Here is a 10,463-nt window from a genome sequence, read left to right as displayed (position 1 = left end):
ATATATATTTGTGTGTGTGTGTGTGTGTGTGTGAGGAAGATTGGCCCTGAGCTAACATCTGTGCCAATCTTCCTCTATTTTGTATATGAGATGCCGCCACAGCATGGCTTGATGAGTGGTGTCTAGGTCCACACCCGGGATCTGAACCCGCAAACCCAGAGTTGCCAAAGCGGAGTGTGCAAACTTAACCACTACACCACCAGGCTGGCCTCTTTTGCTTGATATATTTTTGAGGCTGTATTTTCAGGTGCAAAAATATGTTTATGATGATTGTCTTCTTCTCCTATTGTTCCTTTTATCATTTAGCAAAACACAATAAACTTTAAAGACAAACCAAGCAAGCTTTCTTCTTGAGAAGTTGGAAAATGAACGCTAGGGCAAAACTGAAGAAATGAGAAGGAAGAAAATAAAAATGATAGGAACAAAAATTAATGAAATGGAGACTTGAAAAGAATATAGATTCACACCCATTAAGATAGTGATTATAAAACAAAAACAAAACAGAAAATAACAAGTTTTGCTGAGGAGGTGGAGAAATTGGAACACTTCCTTGTGCTCTGTTGGTGGAAAGGAATGCAAAATGGTGCAGCTACTATGGAAAACAGTATGGCAGTTCCTCAAAAAATTAAAAATAAAATTACTGTATGATCCAGCAATTTCACTTCTGGGTATATACCCAAAAGAATCAAAAGCAGGATCTCAAAGAAATATTTGTACACTCGTGTTCATGGCAGCGTTACTCACGTGAGCCAAAAGGTGGAAACAACCCAAATGTCCATTGACAGATGAATGAATAAACAAAATGTGATATATGCATACAAAGGAATATTATTTAGCCTTAAAAAGGAAGGAAATTCTGACACATGTTGCAACATGGATGTACTTTGAAGGCACGCTAAGTGAAATAAGCCAGACACAAAGGACAAATACTGTATGATTTTATTCATATGAGGAACTTAGAATAATCAAATTCATAGAGACAGAAAGTTCAATGGTGGTTGCTAGGTGCTGGGGGTAGGGGGAACAGGGAGTTATTGTTTAATGAGTATAGAATTTCAGTTTTGCAAGATGAAAAATGTTCTGTGGATGGATGGTCGTGACGTTTGCACAGCAATGTGAATGCACTTAATGCCACTGAACTGTATACTTAAAAATGGCTAAAATGGTACATTTTATGTGTTTTATCACAATTTTTTTTATAAATAAATAATTTTTTAAAGGATATAGATGGGGTGGCCTGGTGGCATACTAGTTAAATTTGTGCGCTTTGCTTTCGTGGCCCAGGGTTCGTAGGTTCAGATCCCAGGCACAGACCTAGCACTGCTCTTCAAGCCATGCTGACGTGGCATCCCACATAAAGTAGAGGAAGACTGGCACAGATGTTATCTCAGCAACAATCTTCCTCAAGCAAAAAGAGGGAGATTGGCAAGAGATGTCAGCTCAAGGCCAATCTTCCTCACACACACAGACAAAAAGGTACAGAATATGAAAAAAAAAACTAAAAGCTGGTCTTTGAAAAGATTGTTAAGTTAGGCATACTTCTGGCAACGCTGATCAAGAACAAAAAGAGAGTTGAGTGCAAATAAAATATAGAACGAAAAAAGGGAAAATATCTAGAGACATAATGGAGATTTAAAAATAATAAAAGAGGGCTCCTGGGGCCAGCCCCATGGCCGAGTGGTTAAAGTTCCCGATGCTCGGCTTCAGCAGCCCAGGTTCACAGGCTCGGATCCCAGGCATGGGCTCATCAGCCACGCTGTGGAGGCATCCCACGTGCAAAACAGAGGAAGATCGGCACAGATGTTAGCTCAGGGCTAATCTTCCTCCAGCAAAAATAGAGGAAGACTGGCAGTGGATGTTAGCTCAGGGTGAATCTTTTTTCTTCTTCTCCTTCTCCTCCCCCTCCGCCTTCCCCTCTTCCTCCTCATTCTTCTTCTTCTCCCCAAAGCACCCCCAGCACACAGTTGTATATTCTAGTTGTAGATCCTTCTGGCTCTGTTATGTGGGATGCCACCCCAGCATGGCCTGATGAGTGACGCCATGTCCACACCCAGGATCTCAATAGGTGAAACCCCAGGCCACCAAAGCAGAGCATGTGAACCCAACCACTCGGCCACGGGACCAGCCCCGGGGTGAATCTTCCTCAAGTGAAAAAAGAGGAAGATTGGCAGTGGATATTAGCTCAGAGTGAATTTTCCTCACCAAAAAAGAAAACCAACCCACCCATATATATACGTATACTATAATAGAGGACTCCCATTCAGGAATAGACGTAGTGAGACTTCCAGGGCACTTCTGTAGCACTGACGCACAGGAGAAGTATGAATGACTGTTCCAGAAGGGGAGGAAGAAGGCTGCTCTTCTTGTCCCCTACCATTGGCCCCATGGTCATGCAGGTGGATCTTGAGCTTGCCAAGTACTTCTTTTTCAAAAGGACCCCAAACAGTATCCAAGAAGTCATTGTTGCAGGTGTAGATGACAACTCCTGAGAGATAGGGTTCAAGTGTTGGAGTGAAGACGATCCTACTCTATATCCACTTCCTCTCCCCATCTCTGTGGACAGAGCCAATCTCACCCAAATGGGACTGTGCACGGGCTTCTTCCTTAACCAGCAACAGTGGGGGCTGATGGGGCTGTGCTGAAACAAAACCCAGGAAGAGGAGAACCTGTCATCAGGACTAGAGGCCAAGGTGGAAGCCACAAGGCTCAACTTCCGTGAATGAAGACTAGTACCTATGTCCTACTCAAGAAGTAGATATCCCAAACCAACTTCAAAAGAGAAGGCATGATAGGGGGCCAGCCCCGTGGCCGAGTGGTTAAGTTCGCACGCTCTGCTTCTGCAGCCCAGGGTTTCGCCAGTTTGAATCCTGGGCATGGACATGGCACCACTTGTCAGGTCATGCTGAGGAGGTATCCTACATACCACAACTAGAAGGACCCACAACTAAAAACACACAACTATGTACCGGGGGTCTTTGGGGAGAAAAAGGAAAAATAGAATCTTTAAAAAAGAGAAGGCATGATAGAGAAGCTGTGCCTTCACCCATCTGCTGCCTTTGTTCTCCCTGAAGCCCACTCAGATCAGTGTGGCAGAACCTGCCCTGCTATATCTAAGGCTTGGCTGCTGAAGATGAAGCCCGAGGCTGGGAGAAAGTTCTAGTTCACAGAGCTGCCCTTACCCATGCATCCAAATAGTGCCAGACAGCAGAGATAGCCAAGCACAGCATGGATCAGAGCTGTGCCCCAGAGACGAGTCTTAGCATGCAGAACCCTACTACCCTCAAGACAAGCTTGCTGAGTCCCAGTCTGCCTTCTCTGCTGCCTGCTAGGGAACTTGTGCAAGAAGTTGGAGCACTAGAAACCGCCCCTGCACCTTTTGGCCTGGGAAGCACCACTCCTTGTACATTAATCTCACTCTCTCCTGGTTCACCACTTAGGGCTTTGTGGACATTGTTTTTCACATATAAGTTTCTTTCTATGCCAGCATCCCTACTGTGGATGCAATGCTGAAGTGAAAGTCTGAGAATCCCAGGTTCATCTGACCATGAGTTTGCAGTCCTTCTGAGGACTGAGCCTTCAGGTGGAGCAGTTCCCTGTGGGTGTCCAGGTCCCCTAACTCTGGAATGCACTTGGGCACAGGAAGATCTCTTTCTATGCGGCTGCAGGTATGACTTTAATACCTGCTTTCTTCCTTCTCTGTGTCCTGCCAAGGCTCAGAAAAGTTGGAGGCAGATCACCCTCCTTCCCTGATAGGTAAGTTCCTACAGAAGGAAAGACGTCATACCCATTTTCCATCTGATAAGGGCTTTCACGGGTTCCCCTATAAGTCTGGCTTTGGCACTGATGTCGTTAAATTTCAGATGGCCTCTGAATGGGATGTTCTGGAAGAGGCCTGTCTTAGCAACAACTTAATGTCTTCTAAGAAAGAGAATATTGAATTGAAAACCTAAGAATCCTCACCACTCATTCCATAGTCCACTGCTCATCTCACAGATGGTTAGAATGCGAGAAACTCTCAGCTGCCCAATTAGCCTCCTAGTGGTGGTAGAGTTTTCTGTGGGTGGCTTTTTAAAAAAAATAATTTAATTGTATAACATTGTGAAATTTCAGTTGTACATTATTATTTGTCACCCACCATATAAATGTGCCCCTTTACCCCTTTATGCCCACCCACCACAACCCTCTTCCCCTCTGGTAACCACTAATCTGTTCTCTTCGTCCACGTGTTTATCTTCCACATATGAGTGAAATCATAAGTGTTTGTGTTTCTCTGTCTGGCTTAATTCGCTTAACATAATACCCTCAAGGTCCATCCATGTTGTTGTGAATGGGACGATTTTGTCTTTTTTATGGTTGAGTAGTATTCCATTGTATATATATCCCACATCTTCTTTATCCAATCATCAGTCACTGGGCACTTGGGTTGCTTCCACATCTTGGCTATTGCGAATAATGCTGCAATGAACATGGGGTGCATAAGTCTCTTTGACTCGTTCCTTTCAAGTTCTTTGGATAAATACTCAGTGGTGGGGTAGCTGGGTTGTACAGTATTTCTATTTTTAATTTTTGGAGAAATCTCCATACTGTTTTCCATAGTGGCTGCATCAGTTTGCATCCCCACCAACCATGTAGGAGGCTTCTGTGGGAGGCTTTTTGAAACTGGTCTGAGGGTCTTGAGACAGGAGCCTCTGTGTCACGACTGTTAGCTCATCACTTGAAGGTTGGCATTGGATACCTTCAGAGTAGCGACATATATATGGAAGTACAAAAGACAGTTTTGTTATGTCTGAAAGACATGGAGTTTTTGCTCTACTTGGCCCTGAACTAACATCTGTGCCCATCTTCCTCTACTTTATATGTGGGATGCCTACCACAGCATGGCCTGCCAAGCGGTGCCATGTCCGCACCCGGGATCCGGGCCAGCGAACCCCGGGCCGCCAAAGCGGAACATGTGCACTTAACTGCTGCATCACCTGGCCGGCCCCAGGCCCAGAGGTTTTACAAGTAAGTTTTACCAGAATTTCAAAGAAGAGTTAGTTCCTATCTTGTATAAAAAGTTGTTTCAGAAAATAGGATCAGGATTGGGGGACAAGGGACATGCAAGATGGTTCTGCTGCAGGCAGAGTTTGTAACTTGAGGGCAGCAGGGGCTCCTGTGGGAAGCTCTCTATTCCTCCAGTCTTCCTCCTCCTAACCAGCTGTATGAAGGATATGATGCAACGCCGCAAACATCCTGGTCCTTTCCTTCAGAGACAGCATCCAGCAAGGGGTCAGACAGGCAAGAAACCCACTGAGGCGAAACAGCATAGCGTGAGGGGCAGCCCTCCAAGCCCAACGGACTGCCTGGGATTTCATCACCTCCACCACTTACTGGATGTTCGATCCTGGGCACGTTATTTTGCCTCCTGATACGTCAGTTTTCTCACCTGTAAAATGAGGATATAAGAGTCTTTTTTCTTATAAGATTGTTCTGAGAAATAAAGAAGCTAATACACACAAAGTGCTTAGCACAGTTCCTGGTACAAAGTGATCGACGAACATTGACCTGTTAGGAAACTAGCCAGGGTGTGGTCGCGCATAAACTGGGGCGCCAATCAAACAGGGAGACATGGGCCCTGGGCTCTGTGGGCTTTGAAGAAGTCCTCCCAAATGACAGGGATGACCCGAAGGATGGGCGGTCTTTCCCCTGGCAGAGCTGGTGGAGGCATCGGGGGAGGAAAGGTAAAGTAAAAGCACTGGGCCGGAAACAGGAGGCATGCTTGAGGGATGAGGGGAGCCCTGGGGCTGGAAGGTCATGTTCACTGGCAAGAGGAGCAAAGGTCCTCTCAGGGATGTGCACAGTCAGGTTTCTGGCACAGAGGAGGAGGTTCAGGGCCCCCATGGACTTGAGCCCCAAAGATGAAGTCGCAGGTCTATCACGGGACTACTGTCAGGGTCAGGCAAGGCTCCAGGAAGGAAGCTGCCTTCCCACCATCCTCCTGCCTTCTTCAGCAGGGGCCTCCTCCCAGGGCTTGGCCACTCCCAACATCCAGCACCCCCACCCCTCAGCCGGCTGGGAGGCAGGCAGGAGGTTTTTGCGGGGGCTGTGCCGGGTGGGCGGTTTTCCCGGAGCAAGGAGCAAAGCAGGACTGAGTTGGCGCCAGCTGCCTCAGATATAGACATAGCTGACTGGATGACCAGCTTGCCCCAGCTAGCTTGAGCCCAAGGGCTCCCTCGGGCACTGTGTTGCTGTCCTGGGGGCTTCAGCACCACACCCCAAGGGTGTGGCGTGTCACAGAGGGAGGCCAGAGGGGCAACAGCCATGCCAGGAATGGGGCAGAGCCTGGCTAAGGCCAAGCCACGGTTGCTAGCAGGCACTGACAGGAAGAGGAGCCGCCTGAGCAGGACAAGGCAGGACCTGTGGGAAGAGACCAGCTGGAGCAATGAAAGGTGGAGCAGAGCTGCCCCTAGCCCGAGAGGGGCCAGGGCCAGAAGCCTGGCTCATGGCAGGGTAAGGAAATACTGGACACGCAGAGGGAGCTGGGGGAGGTAGGGGTTGAAGGGGCTGACATGTCACCTCTGATGGCAGAGCTTCACTCAGTATTACCATTCCTGCCCAAGAAAGGGGCCACTGGCCCCTTTGACTCCAAGGCTCCATGCCTGAGTGGTTGGGACAAATCAGAGCTGGTCTTAACTGGCTCTCTGAGATGTACCAACTCACTTCTCTCAAGGAAACTGGGGCCTGGGGAGTGATGCGGATTTCCCAAGGCCCCAGGGCAGCAGTCAGCAGCAGAGCCAGGACTTCAGCCTGTGTGTTTTGACCCCCGATTTGGTGTCCTTTCCTTTTTGCCACAGCTACCTCTTCATCTTGGGACCTGGCTGGGCCAAGGGTCAGCCCCACAGAGGAGGGCGAGGGCTGTGGTTCCCGTGGCCCCACAGCACCCCGCTAAGCAGGATTCAGACTTGAGTGTGGATGGAGCAAGGGCTAGAGGAGAGAGTACAGGATTCTCAGGGTCTGAGCCAAGCTTTGCTGTCCTGCTGCCATCTGACCCCAGGCAAGGCCTTCTCTCTATTTCCTCAGCTGTAAAGCGGGGCAGGGCTAAGAGTGGACAAAGAGAGAGCAGGCCCTTTGGTTTCTGCCATTCAGAGCACCACTACTCTTGTAGGAAACCTCGCACTAGAATGCTCTTAGAAACCAGGAACAGATGGGGATCCGCTCAGATGCACTCACCTGGGGTCCTCTGTGCAGACTGAGGCCAGTCCTGAGAACGCTGCGCGGGAGCGGAGCCGGGTGAGAACACTGCGCCAGGCCTTCCTGGCCCTGCAGGCTGCTCTGCCTGCTGTGCCACCCAACACCAAGCTTTCCAAGTTGGACGTGCTGGTGCTGGCCACCAGCTACATAGCCCACCTCACCCGCACGCTTGGCCACGAGTTACCTGGCCCCGCCTGGTCACCCTTCCTGCGCGGACTCCGCTACTTGCACCCTCTCAAGGTAGGCCACGGGCCCAGGACCTCGGGGAAGGGGGTTTGGGATGGAGGGACACTGGACTTGGGCTCCTTGACCTGAGCAGAGCTAATATTGGGGACAGCTGCTTCCTGCTCTCTCACAGGGAGAACAGCGGAGGCTGGCTCTTGGGGCTGGGCTGACCCTGTGTTTCTCATGGGATGTGGTGGGGGTGGTGATTGGAATGCCTTCATAAGAATGTGGTTCCTCAAGAGGAGGGAAATTCAGGGAGGCACCAAGACTCTGGGGCGCTTAGAGGCAGGGGAGAAAAAGGAAGAGGTTGCAAGGCTTGAGCCTGAGAAAAGAAACCACACTGAGGAGAGTCCTAGATTCTGGGGGGCATCACCCCAACGTAGAGTGGCCTTAGTGTCCTCTGGACTTCTGCCTCAGGAAAGATCCCCCTTCGGCAGAACAATGGTCTAAGAAAGCATTACTCTACAAGCAACCAAGCTCACGGGAGGTGGGTGCACCCCTTCCCCCCACCCCACCCAGTGGAGGGGGAGGGGTGGGGACTGGGGCTGGGGGCAGGGGGGCTTCCTGCACGCACCACTTACCAGACTGCAGCCTCCCTTTCCTGAACCTCAGTTTTACTATGTGAAATGGAAGATAACATGAGCCTTCCTTCTCTTCCAGGGTAGGAAATGAGATCATGAAGGAAAAGTATAATTAACAATAATCACCATTGCAGTAACAGCTAACATTATTTGGGGGCTAAAGTTATGCCAGGAGCTGGGCTAAGTGCTTTAGTGCATTTTAATTTTTCAATCTGCACAAAAACCAAATGAGGATGACTTTACAGATGAGGAACCCGGAGTTTAGAGAGATCAGTAGCCACCAAGCAGGCCCAGGGGCAGCACGGCCAGCCGCTGGGGGCAGAGTATACCTGTGTTGTAAGGGAAGAGTCACCTTTGCCCTCTGAGGATAGCACTGTAATGGGGTCAACTTTATTTTTATGGAGGATGCTTTTCACCATCTCTCTCCCCTAAACATCATAGTTCTGAAAGTCTTGAAACTTGAGATTTTTTTCTTCCATGCAAGTATAGCTAAAATGTAAGAATTTGAGACTAAATGGGGACGAGTCTGAAATGCCAATGGTGGAACCTGGTGCAGGATCTTGGGGAGACATAGTCATTTCCTAAGCTGTAAAATGACGGCCAAGGTAAAGCCCTTGCAGGTAGCAGGTGATGGATAAATCTATTGAAGAATGAACAAATGAGAGCCCAGTTAGGCTGAGAACTCTGGCAGCTGGGTGGGATACTTAGCTAAGAGCAGTGCCCCCTCAGCCCCAGGTGGAGGGGCTGCCAAGAGGAAGGCAGACTTTAGGGCAGAGTCAACCTGGCGTTTTCTGGGAGTGCCCACTTTCCTGCTGGAAGGATGAACAATCCTGGGAGGTCCCTGCTTAGAGGAAGCAGATAGCACTGACATCTGGAGCCAGAGGTACTTGGGCCCCGGGCTAGGCGAGAGAAGGGGTGAGCACTGTCCAATGTCAGGAGGAGCTTCTCCTTGCCTGGCTCTGCTGCCCTCCCCACTGCCCAGCCCCTAGCTGCTGCCAGCTCTGCCATCCACCTCCCTCGCCACAGGGCCCTTGCTCTCCTCAGATGGCTCCTCATGTGCCTCAGCCAGGCTCAGTGGTCAGGAGAACATGTGGGGCTGTAAGTGGCGGTGAGCCTGAGAATACTGTCCCTAAAGGTATCATGTTGGGCAAGTGTCTCAGGGAGGAGGGCTAGGGAAGGCCCAGTTTTGGGTGCCAGGGACCACAAGGGGCTGCAATAGTGAGCATCACTCACTTCCCATCCCTGTGTCTTGCAGAAGTGGCCGATGCGATCTCGTCTCTATGCTGGAGGCCTGGGGTGCTCTGGCCTCGACTCCACCACAGCCACCACCTCAGGCCAAAGAACAAAGGAGGCAGAGGTTGGGGCCCACGTCTCTGGAGAGGCAGCTGCTCTCCTTCCCACCAGGCCACTCTCACCAGCTCTTGGTGACAAATGATCATCACACTCACCCTTTTCTCCTAGACTGCAACTCAAGCTTAGGGACCTGGATTCTCTACCAGGCCCTGCCTGTGTACACGCTGACTCTCACACGCTGAATCTGACTCAGACTCAGCTCCCAGGTTCCAGCACCCAGACCAGGCGAAGCAGCAGGAGTTTCTGTGATGGAGAATACTCAGGAGCACCAGGGAGCAAATCCTCAGCTCGGCACCCAGGGGATGACTCCCTAGTGGCTCTTTTGTGGCAGCTACAAGCGAAGTGGGAGAGGAAGAGGTTTGATTGGGTTGCAGCTTGTTAGGGCACCGCCCCTTGCTTTTCTCCCCTGAGGTTCGCACAAACCCTCTGGAGATTCCAAGAAGACAGACATTGCTGCGCAGGTACAGAGGGAGGGGCCTAGGTTGGCAGCGGCCGCAGGTGCTACTGGGAAAGCCAAGAGCCAAACAGACTCTTGCAGTTGTGAGTGTGAACAGAGCCAGGCAGGGGTCGCATAGCCAGGGGGAAACTGAAGAAGAGAACTTGCTTTATTATGGCACCACAAGATGCTTCCTCAACGTCAAAGATGCAGGGAGGAATTTAGGAGTCTTGTCTCTGCATTATGGTCTCTCCAGCTGCGCATCGTCACTCCGTTTTCTCCCTCTCTGGGTCCTGCACTCTTCCACTTTTTTCTTGATATGAGTTATATTTACAGGTTAAGCCATAAAGTTTACATTGCTTACATTCCAGTTTCCAGAGAAAGTTTTGGATAGTCCCAGCTGCCTAGTTTGAGAAGATCTCACCCCCAAGCGGCTCTACCTTAGCTGAACCAGGTAGCGCCTTCAGGCCTTGCACGTGGAGGATATCGCTAGACTCAATTACATCCTGGAGGGACCTTAGAAGGAGAACGTGTATGTTTCCCAGGGAATGGTAATTACAGTCTTCTCTTTCCATTATGTTAGAAAACTAACCTCCAGGAAAAACGAGATAGGCCTCGGTTCAGTGGGTTCCTTGTAT

At 49.9% G+C, this 10,463-nt stretch overlaps 1 protein-coding gene and 1 long non-coding RNA gene across 2 annotated transcripts; one reads left to right on the top strand and one right to left on the bottom strand.

The window, feature by feature from the left end:
- Positions 1-921: 921 nt before the first annotated feature.
- LOC139075802 (uncharacterized) lies at positions 922-7,598 on the bottom strand. Its single transcript, XR_011526648.1, has 2 exons — positions 7,210-7,598; positions 922-5,425 (listed from the first exon to the last, which is right to left on the bottom strand). It is a non-coding gene; the product is annotated as an uncharacterized lncRNA (long non-coding RNA).
- On the top strand, positions 5,864-10,190 carry TCF23 (transcription factor 23). Its single transcript, XM_008513016.2, has 3 exons — positions 5,864-6,489; positions 7,228-7,470; positions 9,292-10,190. The coding sequence occupies exons 1-3, from the start codon at positions 6,301-6,303 to the stop codon at positions 9,469-9,471; spliced, it is 612 nt and encodes a 203-aa protein (XP_008511238.1). The 5' UTR covers positions 5,864-6,300; the 3' UTR covers positions 9,472-10,190.
- The last annotated feature ends 273 nt before the right edge of the window (positions 10,191-10,463 follow it).

This window comes from Equus przewalskii, chromosome 14 (assembly GCF_037783145.1).
Source record: "Equus przewalskii isolate Varuska chromosome 14, EquPr2, whole genome shotgun sequence".
NCBI lineage: Eukaryota > Metazoa > Chordata > Mammalia > Perissodactyla > Equidae > Equus > Equus przewalskii.
This window is presented reverse-complemented; position numbering and strand designations above follow the sequence as displayed.